This window comes from Tursiops truncatus, chromosome 1 (genome assembly GCF_011762595.2).
Source record: "Tursiops truncatus isolate mTurTru1 chromosome 1, mTurTru1.mat.Y, whole genome shotgun sequence".
NCBI lineage: Eukaryota > Metazoa > Chordata > Mammalia > Artiodactyla > Delphinidae > Tursiops > Tursiops truncatus.
Window position 1 is genome coordinate 61,794,805 of NC_047034.1, and position 22,007 is coordinate 61,816,811.

At 46.9% G+C, this 22,007-nt stretch overlaps 1 protein-coding gene and 1 pseudogene across 1 annotated transcript in view; both read right to left on the reverse strand.

The window, feature by feature from the left end:
- Nucleotides 1-10,019, reverse strand: part of STYXL2 (serine/threonine/tyrosine interacting like 2) — a 32,916-nt gene extending 22,897 nt beyond the window's left edge. The window contains exon 1 of the mRNA XM_033847934.2: nt 9,910-10,019. Within this exon, the coding sequence (XP_033703825.1) occupies nt 9,910-10,019 (110 nt within the window). The remainder of the gene's footprint in view (nt 1-9,909) is intronic.
- Nucleotides 3,506-5,616, reverse strand: LOC141276747 (dnaJ homolog subfamily C member 14 pseudogene; annotated as a pseudogene).
- Nucleotides 10,020-22,007: the final 11,988 nt, after the last annotated feature.

The window sequence follows — 22,007 nt, forward strand, 5'->3', positions numbered from 1 at the left end:
TATCCTGGTTCCACGGAAAAGAATACAGGGCTGGGTCTAAAGTTATAGTGATTGAATGGTGGCCCTGTCAAAGATATGTCTCCCAGAACCTGTGAATGCAAGCTTATTTGGAATAAGGATATTTCCAGATGTAATTAAGTCAAGGACATTGAGAAGAGATAATCGTGGATAGACCATAAATCCAGTGCCAAATGTGACTTCAGGAAGACACAAGAGGGAGGGAGACACAAGAGGGAGGAGATATGGGAACGTATGTATGTGTATGGCTGGTTCACTTTGTTACAAAGCAGAAGCTAACACACCATTGTAAAGCAATTATACTCCAATAAAGATGTTAAAAAAAAAAAAAGACACAAGAGGAAACAGAGAAGAGATGGCCACATGAAGACAGAGGCAGAGGTTGGTGTTACGCTGTCACAAGCCAAGAAACTCCCAGAACCAATAGAAGCTGAGACACAAGGACAGTCTTCCCTGGAGCCTTTGGAGGGAGGGCGTCCCTGCCAACACCTGGATCTCAGACTTCTGGCCTCCAAAACTGCGAGAGAATATATTTCTATTGTTTTTAAGCCACTCAATTTGTGCTACTTTGCTACCGTAGCCCTAAGAAGCTAGAACTGAGAGTCTGCTGGTGGGATATTTGCTGACTCAGTGCATAATTCAATTTTAAAAAGGCTCAAGCCTTTAGCTAAAGAGATAAAACAAGAAGGATGGAATTTCAGGCACTTACTAAGTACAGGGAGGACTGTTCAGGCTTGGGTAATGATCAATTGCTCAGAATACAGTATTTGCTTGTGGCAGAATTAGAGAAACATGATGTTTGAACTACAGTGTGTGGGACTCTGGTGAAATAAAAATTTCTTGATGAATTACTGAAAAAAAATCGTTGTCAAATATCTTTCTCTGGAAGGAAAAGGGGAGAGAGTCACCAATTATTAAATACCTACTATGCCTATATATATGTTATATTATAATAATGTATGTTATATTTTTATGTAATATATATTATAAATAATATATGTTATCTTATATTGTTTTATTTCTACTACTGGGTAAAACTGGTATTCCAATTTTATGACTAACTTATGTAAGCTCTCATGGCTAGTAAGTGGGAGAGCAGAGCTGACCTTAATTTTGCCCTCAATTACATCATTTACATTCTTCCCACGTCACGTCACCATGCTGCCTCCTAGAAGAGAGTTTTATTTCTCTTTTCATACCTTTAAAAAACCCCACAGCTTTATTTGCGGTATAATTGTTATACATGCAGCACATATTTAAAATATGCAGATTGGTAAGGTTTGACATAAGTATCCACCTGTGAAACCATCACAATCAAGATTGTGATAGCCATCATCCCCCCAGAGTTGCCTCATGTCCCTTTGTGAGACCTCCCTCTACCCACTCCCTGCCTTGTACTCCTTAGTACAACCGCTGATCTGCTTTCTGTCACTACAGAGATTCATTTGCATTTTCTAGAATTTTCTGTAAATTGAATCATATGTCCTCTTTTTTGTCTGACTGCTTTCATTGAGTGTAATTATTTTGAGATTCATCCATGTTGTTGTATGAATCAATAATTCATTCCTTTTTACGGCTGAATAATATTCCAGTGAGTAAATACACCACAGTATATTTATCCATTCACTTGTTGATAGACACTTGGGTTGTTTCAGGCTACTACAAATAAAGTTGCTATGAACATTCATGTACAAGTCTTTATATGGACATAGGCTTTAATTTCTCTTGGGTAAATACCTAGGAGTAGAATGACTGAATCATATAGATATAGGTGTGTGTTTAGGGAGCTGTATGTTTAACTATTAAAGAAACTAACAGTTTATTAAATGGTTGTACGATTTTACATTCCCACCAGCAGTGGGATTGTTCCAAGTACTCCGCATTCTCACTAATGTTTGAATATGGTCAGTCTTTTTAATTTTACATATTCTAATAAGTATGTATGTAATAGTACCTCAAGGTGGTTTTCATTTGCATTTCCCTAATGACAAAGACTTTTGAGCATCTTTTCATGTGTTTATTTGCCTTCCATGTATCTTCTTTGGTGAAGTATCTGTTCAAATCTTTTGTCCATTTTTTTTTTTTTTTTTGCAGTACGCAGGCCTCTCACTGCTGTGGCCTCTCCCATTGCGGAGCACAGGCTCCGGACGTGCCGGTTCAGCGGCCATGGCTCTCGGGCCCAGCCGCTCCACGGCACGTGGGGTCCTCCCGGACCGGGGCACGAACCCACGTCCCCTGCATCGGCAGGTGGACTCTCAACCACTGCGCCACCAGGGAAACCCCGAGATTTTTTTTTTTAATGTATATTTTGGATACGAATTCTTTATCAGATATGTGATTTGCGATTTTTTTTCTCCCAGCCTGTGGGTTATCTTTTCATTTTTAAAGATACTGCAGACTCAATCATCTGGGCTGGCTTCAGCCTGGTTCTGTGTAATGCAGTGGGATTGATTGGATGATGACTCAAAAGTCAATGCAACTGTTTATACCTCAGATTTTATGATGATAATTGCAGGAAGGGATAGTCCATGAAGTGTTACTGTGTGTTTGCCTTCCTTAAAAATTTCTGAAAAGGACTAGCCAATTTGGGATCAGCTTCTAAAAACAAGTTGCTAAGGAGTATACTGTACACAAACCGAGAAGGACATCAAAACCGATAGGATTCAGGAAGAGTCACTGGGAACCCAGAGAAAATTTGATCTGTATGTGGGACCATGCTTTTAGGGAGCTCAGCATGTAAGTGGGGCTTTCAGGTTGAGCCTGTTTTTGTCTAGGAAGGGGACTGGCAGCTGGAAGGGCTAAGGACTGAATGCTATTAGAAAGTCTCTATTAATAAATGCTTTCATTCTGTGGCAGGCTCACTTTACATGCAACTCTGACACCAGCAGAATTGGTCGTCCTGCAGTGACCCGCCTTCCACCTTCACAGCCAGCTCTCACTCGCTGAGTGCCCTCCCCAACCAATAGTCTGAGCAGCTCAATCACATCGAAGTGATAGGCACTTAAGAAAATGCCTATGCCCTAGGGCAGTATTCAAATCATATACCAGACTTTATTTATCTAGCCTACCGTTAATTGGACAGTTTATCATGCTGTTTAAACATTCTATATTCTTTTTTTTTTTTTTTTAAGAGGGGGCAAAGTGTCATCTGCTGTAGAAGCAAAAGACAAGACAAAGGCATACAGACCCCAGGGAAATGCCCAGTTTCCACACTACTATGGGAGAGATCCTCCAGGGCACGTCCTGGCCCTAGGTTCTTTGTTCTAGCCACCCCCTATTTCTCTGGTATTGTCAGAAGACAAGATTCAGTTCCCGGGTGCTGGTAGAAGAGAGAGAGAGGTTCCAGAGCTTCCTGTAAGTACTGAGTGAACAATCTGAGCTTAAAATTTTCCCTTTTTTAAATATTTAAAAATAAATCAAACTCCATCCTGTGCTGTACACAGCCCTTTCGACTCCCTGACATTGATTTGAGGAAACAGAAGCGGTGTCAGCACTGGAAGGGCCTCGTCACTTTCTCCTGCCATTTCGGTTTGGCTTCTCCCTTGGGTACCGTGCTGTTGGGCTTGGAGGCTGCAGTGGCCCCAGAGCCCGGCTGAGGAGCTGCAAAGAAGTTCCCTTTGGACATCTGGCCTGGGGGTACTTGAAAGATCCAGCTCAAGAAATCCTGAAGGTCAGCAGGACAGGCATCTGGGGTAGCTCCCTGCCTCCCACTGGTGCCTGGCATCCGTGAACCAAATGAGATGTGATAGGGGACTCTGCGGGTATCTGGGGAGATTCCCACATGCTGGCATCCAGCCCACTCTGTGATGTCATACGCATTTCCATCCATCGGCGCAAAGTAGGTGATCTTGAGGCCCAACATGCCCCAAAGCCTCCTTCCTCAGCAGGATGCAGCCTGTTACATTCAGCACAGTATCTGGCGCTCTCAGGTTCCTGGTCCATTTCAAACTCCTATGCTCTCCCTGGCAACGGCTGCACATCATAGTATTCATTGCTTCTTTGAGGTCATCCTGCAGCTTGGACAGAAACTCATTCACTGACCGGCTCAGCTCATTCTCTGCCATTCGCCTCATCTCATATTCCTTCCGTCTTTCAGGGTTGCTGACAATGTCCCAAGCTGCCCGCAAAACCTTGACGGCCTCCTCAGCCCGGGGATGATTATTTTTGTCAGGATGAACCATCACTGCCGGCTGCCTATAGGCCTTCTTCAGTTCAACATCCGAGGCTGTGGCTTCAACCCCCAACACATGAAAAGGGTTTAGCTCATCCTCAGGAAGCCCAGCCATGGTCAACAGTCGAGCCACTTCCTCTTCAGGCTGGCAGTAGCGACCACTAGCTACAGGTGTATTCTCCTGCCTATTGGTCCTCTGCTTGACCCAAGGCAACTCCAGCCAACTCCACTGAACTATTCTTACCAGCTGCTGCCACGGCCTGCTATCTCTCAGTAGAATCAGGCTCCACTGCCAGCTGGGAGAAGCCAGCCAAGGGAAGAGGCTTTACCCCTCCAGCCTAACTGGTCACTCGGTCCTACCAGAAACCACCAGCCCAACTGTAGACAGCCCAACAAAAGGGCCAAAGCACCCAGTAGCCTAAGAAAATGGGTGAATAGCGCTGCCCCATAGGAAAACCCTTGGCTCAGAAACTGGAACATCACCTGGGGCCCACCCCCCAGCCGCCCTGCCCAGACTCCCACCCAGACCCAAAATAGGTCCAGATCACTGCCTTTCAGCTGCCTGCATGCATAGATGAGATGGCCACAAGTTCCCACGTACTCCCCACTAATACCAGCAGTTCGATCGGCCACCAGAAGCCTGCCTGTCCAAGCTGACACAGTTCCTCTGCCCCCCACAATTCCAGTCCTCTGCGCTTATCTGTCCGACTCCATTTCCAACCCAGCTGATGTCGACCAGGGGACCTGGGATCGCTGTGTCCACCCTCCCGAGTATCCTCTATGGCTGGAACGCGGTGCCGTTGTCTCCGGGGTGCAGGTTTCTTTCCACTGGGCACACGTGAAAAATCACTGGGAAACTTAAGAGGTTCCTCTTCCAACTCTTCGTCTTCCCCCAAAGCTGGAGAGGTACAACGCTGGCAAAAGCTGCTAGAAGAGCTATCTCCTCCCTCAGAGTAAGGCCCTTCGGGGGTTCCCTGGCAGTTACAAGCAGGTGGAATGGAAAGAAAAGAAGGGTTCCCATCTTCCTGGTACCCAGCCTCATTCTCTCTTGAGAGTTCCTGGTCCACTCCTGACTCTTCTGAAGATGCCGCACTCTGATCAGGGTCCTCTCCATCCCTAGGGGGTCCTGGACCCCTTGGAGGGCATGGCTTGGATCTGACCAGTGGGCTGGATTTGGGAGCTGTGTGTACTTAGGACTAGAGTGCGCTGTGAGGCAGCGGGTACCATTAGGGGCAGGCCCAGCTGAGTCCCTGAGTCCTGAGAATGCAAGTATTTCAGGGTCCACAGAGGATCCTAAAGTCCTGAGGGAGACACCACCACCGTGGTGGGCTCCACACAACCCTCCTTCTCCGGGGTGCTTCTGGGCCATGACCCCAGGGCTTCCTGAGGATTTTAGGTCACAGCTATCATGGTAAGCTCTGATGCCGAAGAGCAGGGGCGGCTACAAGAGCAGCTCCCCCGGCTCCACCTCCCATTCACTCTCTCTAAACATTCTATATTCTTAATGACTGTTAGCTGCTAAAACATTCTAGTATTAGTACTTCTCTTCTGGTGCACATATGTACTTACTTCTGTTAGGTATGTATCAGGAGTGAGCCTGCTGGGTCATAGGACAAGGATGTGTTTAGATACTATGAAATAGTTTTCCAAATGGTTATACTAATTTACACTCTTACCATCAATGAACAGGAGAGTCCTGATTGTTTCACATCCTCGTTAATGTTTGCTCTCGTTGGTCTTTAAATTTTAGGCAGTCTGACGAGTATGGAGTAGGCCACAACAGTGAGAGGCCCGCGTACCGCAAAAAAATAAATAAATGTACATTTGACTAAGATTGTGAATTCTAATTTTTTCTTCAGTTCTGTCAATTTTTTGCTTTACGTATTTTGAGGCTACTTTATCAGATCGTAGAAATTTAAAATGCATATATCTATTATATGGTGAATTGAACCTTAAGTTGTTAGGAAACATCCTTCTTTGTCCCCAGTAGTGCTTACCCTAAAGTTTTCTTTGTCTTATACCAATAAATCACTTCACTGGCTTGCTTTCCTTTAGCATTTGAGATTATGGCGGCTGATACTTTCCAAAGTTGGCCACAATGGATCCCATCCCATGTGCTCTCTTTACTCTGTGACCTTGATACTCCTTCAGTGGAATGGTGGAGACTATGTTGCCTCCTTTTGAACCTTTGTGGTCCTTCATGTGACTTCTGAGGCTGGATCATGAAAATCAATGCACTTCTGTCCTGTTTTCTTGGAATTTAGCTCCCAGGCTCTGAGAAAGCCCACGCTGGCCCACGCGGAGAGTTCATATGGAAGGACCATGTTAGGTGTTCAGGCCAATTGCCTAGCTGAGGTCCTGACACGAAGTGCCAAATATATGAGGATACCTCTATGACAGCAGTCCCCAGCTGCTGAGTCACCCCCAGTCTCCAAGTCTTTCCAGCTGAGGCCCCAGACATCTTGAAGCAAACAAGCCACAGTACTGTGCCTTGTCCAGGTTGCAGACTGTGAACATAATACAATGGTTGTTTTATGCCACTAAGTTTTGAAGTTATGAGTAATAGTAACCAGAACAGTGTAGTATAAGTTTTCTATCCTTTGTTAACCTTTGTACATCTTTATTTTTAAGGTGAATCTCTTGTAAAAAGTGTGTAGGCTTGTAAAAAAAAATTGTCTGACAATTTTTTTCTTTTAATTGCAATATTAAGTCTATTTATGCTTAATGTAATTACTTATATATTGGGGTTTAAATCTTCCAACCTTCTATTTTCTTATTATTTGTTATTCTTTTTCTATATTATTTTTTTCTCTCCTCTCTTGACTTCTTCTGGATTGATTATATATTGTATTATTGCATCCTCCCCTCATTAGCTGGTTGGCTGTACATTCTAAATAACTTTTAACAATTATACTAGAAATTACAAATGCATCCTGAACTTCCCTCTCAAATGTAAAGGTTCAGATAATCTCTCAAGATGGCTGTCATTAAACTGAGAGTGAAACATGTAGACAAGAAAGCAAAGAAATAAATTAGGATTGAAGATGATATCTATGGGAAAGAACTATGGGTGTGATTCCTGGCACATGGAGTTGTCTGGTCTCTGTAGATCAGAAACCAATTAAGTTTTTGAAGAGATCACATTTTCCAAGAAACCATGAGACTTAAAAAGCCTTTTAAAAAAAAAAAAAAAGGCCTTTGGGTGGTATAAACCTTAAAACAGCCCTTGGACCCCCAAGTTTCCATAAGCAGGACAAGTCTGTAAAAGCTATACAGCCTTCAAGGAAGACACCCTCTCCAACCTCGCTTCAGATGTGGCTGTGGAGAATAACAGACAAGGAAAAAGCCTCAGGGGATGAAGCTGGAAGCCCCAGAGAACAGCAGACAAAGGAATTCCACCCCAAGGGCCACATCAAAGTCACAGCTAGGAGGTCTCCCCACTTCTGGGGCAAAGACACTCAACAGCCTCATTAATTATATGGGCCGATGGCTGCTGTATCTCCCACTCCTCCTTTGATCCTATGGGAGTTTTGTTTTTGTTTGTTTCTTTGCAGTCATCCTGGTCAGACCAAGAGGAGCTGCATTCAGCCCTGTGAGGGAGGAGGCATACCCTCCAGAGAACCTAGCCTTTGAACTTTGCAGAAGTTGGTAAATGGGATTTGGGGCTGTCTCCCTGGGGAGGCAATAAGCGTGCTCTATGAGTGGGATTAAAGGAAACACGAATATTAACTGCCTAAAAGGGTTACTGGGGCTGCGACTGATGTGTGTTAACAAACCCACTTCTTTTCCCTGGGCTCAGGGACCTCATTTCCCGTCCTCCCTTACAAGAAAGCATGGCCTTGCTGAGGTCCAGCCAATGGAATACGAGCGGAAGCAAAATGGCCGTTTTCAGCCCTGGCCCATAAAATCCTCCCGAGAGATTTTTCGTGCACTTCCCCATTTTGTCTTGGTGCTGACGAACACAGTGAATTTAGAAGTCGGGCCTTAGAATGGAGGATCTATAAGATAGAAGGAGCCTCAGTTCCTGAATCACTGCTCGGGTACCTGTTCTGAAATGTGTTTGAGTGAGAAAGAAATGTCCATTTGCTATTACAGCTGGCGTTACCCTAACTACTACACGAAGCCATCGCCTACCCTGACTGACCGCACACTACCTCTGCCTTGTCTGGGAGTGTAGAGAGGGAAGGGCTACATTTTAAATCTCTCTATCCGGGGCTTCCCTGGTGGCACAGTGGTTGAGAGTCCACCTGCCGATGCAGGGGACATGGGTTCGTGCCCCGGTCCGGGAAGATCCCACATGCCGCGGAGCGGCTGGGCCCGTGAGCCATGGCCGCTGAGCCTGCGCGTCCGGAGCCTGTGCTCCGCAACGGGAGAGGCCACAACAGTGAGAGGCCCGCCTACCAAAAGGAAAAGAAAAAAAAAAAAAAAAAGGTTTAAATCTCTCAATCCTAACAGTTTTTCTAAGTAGAACATAAGGCTCAATTTTAAAGTAAAAGTCCCCAAGCTCCATTTGGACAAAGTGCCTTGGCCCCTGGGTGATGAGCAGCCTTTGCTCCCATTTCACTCCAAAGGGGAAGCCTGTTTGTGTCCTGAGAAACAGGAGCCAGCAAGACCCCAGGAGACATGAGGAAAAGGAAAGTCAAGCAGAATCAGAGCTACTCTGATGTAACCTTACGTTGAGATACTGAGTCTTTGCTTCCCTTTTTCTAGGTAAGGAGGCACAGACTCAAGAATTAAAGTGGTTCTTCACATAAATTTGGTGACAGAGCTAAGATTGGAAGTCAGATCCCCTACTATTATTTATGGCAGAAGAAAAAGGATAGGCACATACACTACTGCTTTCGCAGGCAATTAAGCATTTCTTTGATGCCTTGGGATTTTTCTTAAAATTTTACACAAATTTTTCATTCTACGTCATCGTATATCCTCAATGATTTTATGTAAAAGAAACTTTAAAATTACTTGTCACAGAATAAAAAAGACCCTCCAGGAAGATGCATGTGGTCATCTACCCCTGGGCACACTGCCACTTACCCCCAGGCATGCACAAATCCCAGTTTGAAAGACACAGCTTGATCACAGATACAAAATTATCTTAGTACTACGATCTGATGTCTTAGGGTCCTCGTCCTGTCCTGATGCGTTCTCTTATCTATGATCTATGGTCTACCCTTCCCTGCTGGTCCAGTGGTTAAGACTCTGTGCATGGGTTCGATCCCTGGTTGGGGAACTAAGGACCCACATGCCGCAAACAAACAAACAAACAAAAAACAGAAAAAATAAAGCAACTATGATCTGTGGTCTACCATCTCCATTTCCAACCTCAGTTCTAGGAACTCAAGCACTATCGTCCAGGGAGAACTGCCAGACTCCTACTCATCCTTTGAGGTTCAAATCCAGCATCACCTCCTCCAGGAAGCCTCCTATGACAATTCCAAGCCCAGGTGCTCCTTTCCCTGCCTGCCCCCACTTACCCCCACCCCACCACTAGACCCTAGGCATGCTAATCCTAGCACTTACCATGCCATGTTGCAGTGTGTTTGTGTGCATGTTTGCTTCCTCCAGAAAGTATGACACATAAAAAGTACTCAACAATGTTTGCTGAATGAGTGAATTTAAGGTGGTGGCTGCAGGCTCCCTGGGGCCCACTTGTCATCATGCTCCCTAGCCCACTCCCGCCATGGTTGGAGGGATGCAGAACTCAGCAAGTGCACACTTACTGGCTGGGGGAGGGGCTCCGGAGGTACCGAGCCTGCACGGCTCTCATATTGGCTTCGTCCTCTTCACTTGGGACTACCTGCTCCTCTTCCGGGTCCCCACTTGTTGCCATGACAGCCTGTCAGCCCCTGTAGGTTTGGCATGAAAAGGGCAGTTAGAAAACCTGATTCTGGAGGTTTTGTTGGGGGAAAGGGTGTGTCAGTGATGTCACCTCAGTGGAACTAGGAATGGGAAAGTCACCACATGTTAATAGCCTAGTGGGGAGATCACCCATGAGGAAAACCCAGTCAGACTTGATCCAGCTACTGTTATCAGGACACCAAGATGCACACCCCGGCCGTGTAAACAGCCCACCTTGGAGTCGCAAGATTTAAGAAGTGACAACTTGGCTCCTTCCACAGATGCCAGCAAGAAAGCAGTGAGGCGAACCAGAAATTTGCCTCTCTCTCTCCCTCTCTCTCTCTCATACACACACACACACACACACACACACACACACACACACACACACACATCTTTTGTCTTTACCGGGAAGATGCCTTCTTCAGCGTCTCTAACCAAGGCCACAGGAGCCACTACCTTTGGCTCAGGCGCCGTCCCACAGCCTATTAAGGAATATGAGATCCCCCAGGACCTGGTCCCAGGCATGGCTGGGCCCTGACACTCAGGGCAGAGCTGCCGCCCCTTTGTTTGTAAGTCCTGGGCTCACAGGACAAAATGAAGGGAGAAGCACACTCACCGCTGATCTGCCTGTATCTCCGCACCAAGGGGCAGCCACCCAAAGGCTGAGGGACCCAGACGAAATGGCCAGAAGCTCCGACCAGTGAGAGGGACCGACCTCCCCTCTCCCGTGTTCCTTCTCTGAGGGGCAGGACAGCTGTTCACAGGAAACCCTAGCCAGCTTCTAAACTTAGCTTCTGGTCCCACAGCCTGGCAGATCTCTGGGAGGAAGGAATGCAGGCTCAGGACCCAGACCCGAAAGCAGGCCCCACTTAACTCTTTCCCTCCTGCCTGATTTTCTGGACACTGACATGAGCAGCAGAGTTGGGAGAGGTTCATTCTTCGTAGACAGAGAGGCCTAAAGAAAAAGTTTGATTTGGGCTCTCTCTCCATGCCTTCCAGCCTGGGGCCGCTATTCAAAATCTGAAGATAATCTAAAGCCAAAGATCTAGGAGAATACGTTAAATTGTACTTTAACCCCATGTCAGCACAGAAGGGGTTGGAAAAAAAAAAATACCAGATATATGGAATGGGGAGGGTCCTCTGATAGATGTTGGGAGAGCAGCGTGGTGAGACTAAAGGGTAATCATTTCTTGTGACCAGGGCTCCATTTCTTTGGACAGAGATGACTCTGGATACTGAACCGGACAGCTGTGCTCCCCTTCCACAACCCCTGCCCCACATTCACCTCCCATGGTGATGGTCAATTGGCAACCCCGGGTGATATAAACTTTCCATAAGCTTCTCAAACTTCAAATGTGCTCATAGCCCACCCTACTCCACTACACCAATTCCCACCATCATTCCGATCAAAGCAAAGTCCAATAACCCAATAGTTCACTCCCTCACCCCGCACGTTCTCTAATGACCCCATTCCTCCATCCATCCATTCAGCCATTTGTCTACCCATTCACAAGTATCCACTGATATCTATTTGCATCAGGCTCTATACTTGATCAAAGTTAGTAAGACACACAATTACAGGCTTAAAATGGTGCTTGTTCCCAGCCAGGTGGAATAATGCTTGGCACAATGACAATTGGCTGAATAAATGAATGAGCTCACAGTTTATTAGGAGGGATGAGACACAGACCAAAAATAACTCAGGCAGAAGGCAGAATGTAGTTAGTTAGTATCCCAAGAGAGATCCAGGGTGCCGTGTGAGTTCAAAGGAGGGAGAGAGCCCTTTTGGCTGAAGAAGTCAGGAAAGGCTTCATGAAAGAACAGATAATATATGAGCTGGGCTTTAAAGCACATGTTGGATTACAACAGCAGATATGGTGGGGGGAAGGAATTCCAGAGGGGTTGGCATGGAAAATGTTTTGGGGTAGCAAAACTTAGTTTCATATAGTGGTTAGAGCTTTGAAGAAAGAAAACAGAGTTGTGCGCAGAAACTTGGCAAAGCTGGGATGGGGGCTCCTTTGGGTAGAGTGGTCCAGGAAGGCATCTCTGAGGAGGCACGTGGCATCACCAATGGCCAAACCCCTGTCCTGAGTGTCACATAGGGCCTCAGTGAGTGTCTGTTGAAGAGTGGAAGAATGACCACAACTGAGTAACCATGGGAGTTCAATTCACCTCCAGCCTTCAAGGTTCCATGAAGATGAAAGGTGGTATGAGAAAGAGGTGAGATGAAGGAGGGAGGGATGGAGAGTGGATGGGAATGGGGCAGGGGACTGAAGGGTGGCATCAGTCAGGGCGAGGCTTAAGATGACAGACCCTCAGGATAGGGAAGAAGAAGATGGGTGGGAGGTGGGGGAAAGATGGAGAGCCAGCACACCTAAGAGAGGCAGCAGATAAAGAGGGGACCACATAGGAGGAGAGAGGACAGAGGGCTTCTGTCTGCTTTATACCCTTTAAACCCTTACTCACCACCCCGGAACTCACAGAGGGTGACATCTGGGTCCCTAGCCTGGTGGACTAGAAATCAGAAAACCACTTCTTAGCTATGTGACCTTGGAGAACCCATTTAACTTCTTTGAGACTTAGAAGCCTGTTTGTAAAATAGAGAATCATAATACTCATTTTGTTCTGATCACCCAGGTCTAAGGTGGAACCCCTTCCACTGCCTCAATTTCATTATCTATGTCATTTCCCAGGTAATGCTCCCCATAGCACTGGCACTCTTTTTTTTTTTTTTGCGGTACGCGGGCCTCTCACTGTTGTGGCCTCTCCCGTTGCGGAGCACAGGCTCCAGACGCGCAGGCTCAGCGGCCATGGCTCTCGGGCCCAGCCGCTCCGCAGCATGTGGGATCTTCCTGGACCGGGGCACAAACCCATGTCCCCTGCATCGGCAGGCGGACTCTCAACCACTGCGCTACCAGGGAAGCCCCTGGCAGTCTTTAAGTAGGGTGACCAGCCATCCCAGTTTGCCTGGGATGGAGACATTCCTGGGACATAGGACCTTCTGTTTTAAGACTGGGAGAGTTCCAAGCAAACTGAGACAAACTGGTCACTGTATTTCTGACTATCTTGGTTCCTTGTATACTATCTTCCTCCCTGACCAGATTAATAGTTCTCTGGGGGGTAGAGATTTCCAGTCTTCCTCATGACTGTGTCTCTAGCATGGTGGTGAGGTAGACCGGAAGGGAAGTAGATTAACAGATCGTATTATGCCTTGAAGTATTTCAGCAATTGTGACTAACACCCTTTTTTTATTGGCTTTGAAACCCTTCCTCTGAGATCATTTCCCTTCATATTACGAGGCGGCAACTTCCTGTCTCTTATAGGTGAAGCCCACGTGATAGTGAGAAGCTCAGGATTTTGCCCACCTGCTAGGTGGAGAGAAGGCAGGAGAGGTAACTGAGAAGGTGGAGAACGTTCCTTTTGGGGCCTTTGGTGAAGTGGGTGGAGCAGTCCAGTCCCACAGGTGAGCTCACCTGTCAGTCCAGCCGAGGGGTGGGCCATGGGGGCCAGGCTGGGCAAAGGTAGACAGGAAGGGAGAAACCACAGGGATCGAAGTCTGGACTGGGCCAGAGGCTGTCGTAGCTTTAACCAGTCAGCCCAGACTGGTTAAAGTCAGGGGCCCACCAGCGCCAGGCTGGACTCGGGGCAGAGAGGACGCAAGACCATGGAGGGGAAGATGCAGCCCGTGATGTGGGTGCTCTGTGCAGGTGAGTAGTGCCCAGGGGTGGGCGAGACAGGGGCTGAATGCTGAGGGTCTCCCAGAGTTCCCCCAGGGAGGGCCTCCAATGACACAGTTGTATTCCTGCTGGGCAGAATGACACGTCTGTCGTTCAAAAAGCGGGTTCCGGGCCAGCGCCCAGAATCAGAATGTTTTTTATTCTCATATTAGTAAATAAAATTTCAGCCCATTTCTGGAATTCATAATACTCTCAAAACGATATTTTCTGATCCCAGATCAGATCATCAGATCAGACATAAGATCTGACAATTGGGACAAAAATATTTAAAATCAGGGTTGTCCCAGAAAAGCCAGGATGTGTGGATCCAGGATTTGTGTTCACTACCTGAGATTTTAATCATTGCCTTAAAACCAGAGAGAGAGGCAATGGTAAGAGTGATAACATCTGTTATCACATATAGGAAAACTGAGGCAGAGAAAGGCTGCAACTTACCCAATATCATCTACAGAGCAAGAGAAGACTCAAACCCTTCGAAAAACAGCCAGTTAGAAATAGAACGACCCTTTCCAAAGGCCAAAGCCCTTTAGCTCTCTTGATACTCTGGTCATTGAAAACTCAAAACATGGGGAAACCCCACAAAATAAAAACCAGACATTCGCCGATATAATGGTAGACTCCAAATCAAGTGCTAAATAGCAAAGTCATTGTGTGAGGACCCACAGAGTGCTAAGGGTTAGGATGGAGGTCTTGGCGTTAGAGTCCTGGGCACCGACAGGAAGTAGAATGAGCAAGGAAGTTGAGAGATGGGGGTTGGGGGGATTTTAGGACTATCTTTTTTTTTTTTTTTTTTTTCCTTTGCGGTACGCAGGCCTCTCACTGTTGTGGCCTCTCCCGTTTTGGAGCACAGGCTCCGGACGCGCAGGCCCAGCGTCCATGGCTCACGGGCCCAGCCGCTCCGCGGCATGTGGGATCTTCCCGGACCGGGGCACGACCCGTGTCCCCTGCATCGGCAGGCGGACTCTCAACCACTGCGCCACCAGGGAAGCCCTAGGACTATCTTTAATTCAGTGTATTTGAACATGCTGAGAATCTCATCAGCTTGCAATTTATTTATTTATTTTAAAATTCAGCCACATTTTACATCTAAACAGATTATTTCTCATTGAATGAAAGATTCTTTAAATTCTGTAGTGCTTTACAACGGGCAAACTTTCACACACACGATTTCATATAATCCCATAATAACCCTTTTTTTTTTCCTACTCCAATCTTGCCCCTCTCCTCTTCCTTCACCCCACTGGTAACCACTAGTTTGTCCTCTATGTCTGTGCGTCAGCTTCGTTTTTGTTTTATTCACTAGTTTGTTGTATTTTTTAGATTCCACATGTAAGTGATATTATACAGTACTTGTCTTTCTCTGTGTCAGCTTGCAATTAGAAATTGTTGTGGGCTTCAGGGATCTGGGAAAACTGGGGCATGTCGACTCCAAGTTCGTGTGCCCCATGCACAGTGAAGCCAAACAAACCGAAATGTCGGGGTTTGGAGCAGAGAAAGTTTTATCGCAAGGGCCATGCAGAGAGAACAGGTGGCTTATGCTCCGAAGAACCAAACTCCCCAATAGGTTTCAGGGAAGCATTTTTAAAGGCAAGGTGAGGGAGGGGAGTCACAGGGTATGTGAACAGCGGGTGCACATTTCTCTGATTGGTTGATGGTGAGGTAACAGGATGGTGTCACAGGGGTTAACATCACCAATCCTCAGGCTCCAATAGGTCTGGGAGCTGCATACTCATGGTCATCCAGTACTTAACTTCTTCCATTTTCTGGGGGTTTTAGCAACTGTAAAACAACTCAGGAAATGTGCATCAGATACTGCTATCTAGGTACTTCAGGGAGGAACTAAACATTCTGTGACTGCAGGATGGATGATTTACTATTTAAATTCTTACCAGTTCTCCTGGCCCAACTGCTATTTTTGCATTAATTCCTGATCCAGATTTTTGTGACTCAGGGGAGGTGTGGGAGATGAAAGCTTTTCTACAAACAAGAGACAGGCAGAGGACATGGGGAGAGGAGTCTGTCCTGGGAAGTCCCCAGGGAATCCTGCTTGGTTACAGGAAGAGGTGAAGAGTTCTACCAGGAAACTTGGGAGCCCCCAGGGCTGGGAAGCAGAATGGAGGAGGGTCTGAGTTAGAGCTCACTTTTCAGCTCCTACAGGCAAGCCCCAGGCCAGCTGGCCTGCCAGCCCAGGGTGGTTCTCCTAAACCCCCAGGCTCCCCCTCCTGCCCCATTTCTCAAAACACGACCTTGGAACTCTTGGCTGGAGAATGGCCCAGTGCTGGGGAAGGGTTGGGTCAAACCCAAAGGCCCTGCCAGGAGGCTCATCTAACTGGGGCAGAGGGGCCCTCGTCATCAGGTTAGAGGGCATACTTGGTTCATTCCTTCATTCACACAGCTCTTTACTGAGCACATAGTTTGTGCAGGCACCACAGGAGTGAGGGGTCTGGAATGACTGCAGTCATGAGGGACCTGTCTCAGCCATCAGATTCAGACTGCAAGGATGTGCTTCAAGCCCAGAGGGTAGGAGGCTGAAAGGAAATGACCACCCTTTCTGGGCTGGGCCAGCGACCTCTGATCCTCTTTTATAGGGCCTAGAAGTCTCCCCCCTGCCCCGCCTCCTCCCCTACCCCAGTACACACCCTTGCATCTGTAGTCTGGCTGCAACCCAAAACCCATGCATGAATCAAAAGAGGGGATTTGGGCTTGGGAAGAAAACAAAGCAGAACAAAACAAAACGTGCACCCAGCTTAGATTGAAATGTGGGCTTAACTGTGAACTGCCTGGAGCAGTACATTTCACCTCTTCCTGTGAGAAGGCATGTGACCCCTGGGTGAACTCATCCAGCTCAACCAGCTCTTGGGTTTGTGTTCAGACACACTGATAAAGTGTGTCTTCTGCCTCCACCCCCTTCCCTCCACCCTCCCAGCCTGCCCTGCCTCGCACCACGGGCTCATCACCTTTGCCTCCATACTTTACACTAAGGGGAAGGGGCTGGAGCAGTGGGGCCGGGGAAGCTGGGCTTGCTGGCTAGCTCCCGGCATGTGTTTGCCAAGTGGAAATGTTTGGGGTGAAATAGTCATTGCTATGTACAAGTGAGCAATGAAGGCCTTCAAAGGTCAGATGTAAAAGCAGCTGGGTGGCCCTCCCCACCATGGCTCGGGAGAGGACGCCAGAGGAAGAGCAGGGAAATTAGGGAGGACTTCCTGGAGGAGGTGGAGTTTAAGTTTAAGTTGGGTTCCAGAAGTCATACTGGCTTTCCCCCTACTTCGGTTCTTCATCTGAACTTGCCCAGTAACAACTTAAATTTTGCTGATGTCCCGGGCAGAGTAACATAACAAAGTTGATGAAAATAGACCCCAGGACTCATCGGATTTTGGGGAGTCAGAATCAAATCACATAAGGTCATATGAAGGCGACACAAACAGAAGGTGTTGCATTTGAGCATTTAAAAACAGTACTTAAATGGAATAAAAGTCAGCCTGACAATTCCAAACAATGTCAGTGACACAATACCTCTCCCTCCCTGGCAGATGCTCCCACACCCTCCCCCTCAGACGGCACTTGAGAAGGGCAGGCCCTCTTCCTTAACTGACTTCAGCGTGGGGCAAATTAGTTGACCTCGATAAATCTCTTATTTCCTAATTTGTGAAACGGAGGAGGTAACCTATAATGTGCCAAAATGCATACTGTACCTCATTCGGTTATTAGGGATCATAAATGAGTTTGTCAACGTAAAGACCCTGGAACGGTGCCTGCCACATAAATAATAAGCATTCAGTAAATGCCAGTTATTTATTATTGTTGTTGTTGTTATTAGTGTGGGCAAGTGTAAATTATAGGGAAGTAACTAGACTTTGGTGATCAATCGTCCGATCACTCTGATCTGACAGACATCTCCCAAGAGAATGAGAGTCACTGAGGATGAGGGATTCTGTCACCCCTCCCAAAGGCTGCTAGAGAAAACACCCCAGCTAGTGTACAGGACCAAGGCTCTTCCACTCTGGGAATTTTTTCAGCCGCCAGAGTCCATGAAAGATTTGATGTGACGGAAGGTACAGCTGCGGGAAAAGAGATACATAAAGAGGATCCCACCAGGGGGAAAAAGTCTCTGAGAAGCTCTGCCCAGAGTCACTAAAATCTTTGAAGACTTGATAAAAAGTACAAACAAACAACAAAGCCCCATCTTCCTACAGCTAGAGGAAACCTCGAAGCTTAAATTTGAAAAACTTAGGAAAGTACTGCTTTTCACTGAGAAATAAGGGAATCCATCATCCCAAAATATTCCAGATGAGAAAAAAAATTTTTTTTCTCCCCCATCTAGAAGTTTCAGTAAGCTCATGGTTGCTTCATCCATGGTGGGGTTTTGATGGGAACTAAGTTTCCAAGCTCTTGTCCTTTTGAGGTTGATCGCGCCATTTTAGAATCCCTCCCCTGGGGCCTTTGTTAGAGCCACAGTCCCCAGCGGGATAATGTTCCCTACATTCCTTAGGCTTGTCCACTCTGCAGTGCCATGATCCTGTTGGTCACACAGGCTCGGGGAGCTCCCTGGTATCTTCCCTGTCAGAGTGTGACCCAGTGTCTCTTGCACGTCTAAGTCCACGCAGTGACCTGGCCCAGGCTGTGAGGGTTACAGGGCTCAGCCTCAGACATGTACATCTGATGAGAATCAGATAAGAGAGTGGCCTTGTGCCCAGTTCATCTTGACCCCGAGAGGGTGGTATTCAGGCCAGAGCCAGAGTGGTATCAGCCGTTAAGTGCACTACAAGATGGGCAGCCTGGCCTTTCATCTGCTCCATGGTTGTGAGCCCCGTTGCCGCACCAGTCCCCAGGACCTGGCTCCCACCTGGAGCCTGGGCATGACCTGCTGGTGCCTGAGCACGACTCAGAAGCCAGTGCTCACAGGAGGGCTCATATGCCTGTGGAATCACACTGTCTTCCTGTCAGAGCTGAAATCAGGATTAAAATGCTCCAGTTCCAGCTCCAGCCTTGAAGTGGGAAGGACGCAATGCATGGTCAGCTTAAGAGGGGTATGTGTGCAAAGGGGGAGGAGTGATGGTTTAGGGCATGGCTGGCAACCCAGACTGCCCATCACAGTCACCTGGGGAGTAAAAGTACAAATGCCCTGCTTCCCCCAGACCTTCTGACTCAGAATACAGAGGGGCAGAATCTGGGCATCTCTCTGATTCTGAAAAGTTACCCAGGTGACTCTGATGTCAAAGTCTAGGTTCAGAGTTGCCTATTGGACCTTGAGGAAAGATAGGCTTAATGAACAGCCATCTCTGTGACTAGGGCTGATTCTCTGCATGCGACTTGCAGCTCAGTTTTGCACCATCTCACTGCTTCCCTGAGTTAATGCCCAGCCTCTACATTGGTGTGTTAACTTCTCACATTTTCGTGTGCATAGAAGTCATCTGGGGATCTTGTCAAAATACAGACTGACTCAGTAGGTCCCGAGATTATGCATTTCTAGCAAGCTCCTAAGTGATGCTGCTCCAGGGACTAGTTTGAGAAACAAGGCTCCGGGAAAGAATTAGTTCATGGGCATGGCTGTGATCCTCACCTGGCCTTTTTGCCCTCCAGAGTCCCATCCCAGGGCTTCTTGGTGACCCAGCGACGCTGTTTACTGTGATGCTGGTCAGCAGGAAGGAAGCCTGGGGGAAAGTGCGCCTGGCTCAGCAGATGCTTGTACCCCTGGCAGTTCCTCACCCTGCTAATCCCTCCTTCTTTCCCGAAACACTCTATTCTGTCAGTTCCCATGATTCCCCGTCTCCTGGTTCTGCCCCGACATCCCTGGCCCAACCCTTTCATGTCTTCTTTGCAGCTTCACGCTCCTCAGCCCACCATGAAACGGCAGAGCTCCCTGCACTCAGACCCCCTTCTACATCCACATCCACATCTCTAGCTGACACCCATTTCAAGTGACTCACAGATTTCTGTCTTCAAACCCAACCTCTGTCTTGAGCCATAGAACCATAAATCCAACAGTCCGCATGACTTCTCGACTTAGACATCTCAGAATCGGTTCAAACTCACAAGCTGAAAACCAAACTCATGGTCTTTGACCCCATATCTGGGTCTTTGTCAGTGACCTCTACATCAATAGATGCCACGCCATCCATCCAGGAATGAAAGCCACAAACCCAACAGTCATCCATTACAGTTTTCTATTCCTCTGTAATAAACTACCCCTTAACTTAGTGGTAACTTAGTAACTTAAGATAATAATAAAAAACATTTATTTTGCTCACAAATCTGCAACTTGGATGGGGCTTGGCAGGGACAGCTTGTCCCTGTTCCCTGCACTATCAACTGGAGTGACTTGACTGGGGTTGGGGGACCCACTTCCAAAATGCTGGCTCACTGGCTGGCAAGTGGGTGGTAACTCCAGTTCCTCTCTTTGTGGACTTCTCCACGGGGAAGTTTGGGCTTCCTCACAGCATGGTGGCTAGATTATAAGAGCAAACATCTAGAGAGACAGAAGGTAGAAGCTGCCAGTATCTTAAAGTCTGGGCCCAGATACTGATCCAGCATCTATTACCATACTTCCACCACATTCTATCGATCAAGCAATCACAGAACCCAGACTCAAGGGAGTGGATATGAGTCCTATTTATTTATTAATGTATTTATTTATTTTTAAATTTTTATTGGGGTATAGTTGATTTACAATGTTGTGTTAGTTTCAGCTGTACAGCAAAGTGAATCTGTTATACATATACATTTATCCATTTTTTAAGATTCTTTTCCCATATAGGCCATTACAGAGTATTGAGTAGAGTTCCCTGTGCTATACAGTAGGTCCTTATTATCCATTTTATACATAGTAGTGTGTATATGTCAATCCCAATCTTCCAATTTATCCCTCCCCCCACCCTTACCCCCTGGTAACCAGAGGAATTTCAAAGTATTTTGGGACCATATTTTGATGCCACCATATCACCCTTAACAGCTCCCTCTCCTTCAGCTACAAATTCAAGTCATCAGTATGTCCTGATGATTGTAGCCCTCCAACATCTCTTGAGTCTGTTCATCTTTCTCTGTTTCCTCTGCCACCTCACCGATGTAAGCTGCCTCTCCTAAGCTACTTCCATAGCCTCCAGCTGGCTTTGGGAGCCTGTTTTATCCCTTCTCCTATCTGCTGTCCACCCTGAAGCCAAACTGAGCTTTTCAAATGAAATTATGACCATGTCACTACCCCTACTTAAAGCTCTTCATTGATTTCCCATTACTATTAGGATAAGACTTATATCGCGAGGATAGATTCTCCTAAGTCACGTTTAGGCTCTATAAACCACTGAAACGTTCCCCCATATCCCAATATTTCAGCACCTAGACTGCCTCCTATACCTTTACACCTTGAACATTACAAAAATGTTTGTCATATCACATGCTGAACTTCTTGGTCTGGAAAAATATTATCATCAGGCCTACCTGTCGTGTCAACACCTTCCTTTCTCTCTAACCTTAAAAAATCACAAGTCCTTTCTCTCCATATAGCCTTCCTAGGTAACTTTGGGCCCCAGTGATTTCTTCCTGATTTGAATTTGAAGTCTCAGCCACTTTTTTGACCCTCTGTTAACTGCCATTTAAGCTTTCACCCACTTTGGGACTTGTTTTCCTAAGTAGCTTGGGGATAAGAACTACTGCTTATGCTTTTTTTTTTTTTTTTTTTTTCCCCTTGGTATCATAGTTTCCAGAACAAGGGCTCACAGTATATGTTTGGTTTTCTACTATCGAGTTATAACTTTCCGGTCCTCTTTTCCTCTCTGACTCTTTTCATTGAGTTCTCTCCTCAAATCTAAAACTCCCTTTAATCCAACTAGGGCATCCATCTTACCGAGCATTCTCAGATACTACTATTGACCTTTAAATTGTGAGACTCTACAACGTGTGCTGAACATAAACAACTAGATTCTTGTCCTTGGTGGTTGGTTTTTGGGGGCTGTTCTGCCCAGTTATCTCCTTTAGAATTTTCCTTTCTCTCCCCTCCAAATCTAAGTTAACTTTCTATCTGGACAACTTCCCCAAATAAGGCTTCTTTCCAACCAACACCTGGCCTCTAACCAGCCCCACTGCCTCCCCCAGTGCCCATTTCTAAGCCCTGGTTCTCTTTTCTAAAACGGCCTCCAAAAAGCCCAGGGAAGGCAGCCCAAGTCTCACTCCCGCAAGGTCACTAGCATTCTGGGGGCCAGAGGAGGATGGACTAAAAGAGGATGGGCCCCCGGAGGGGGGCACTGAGG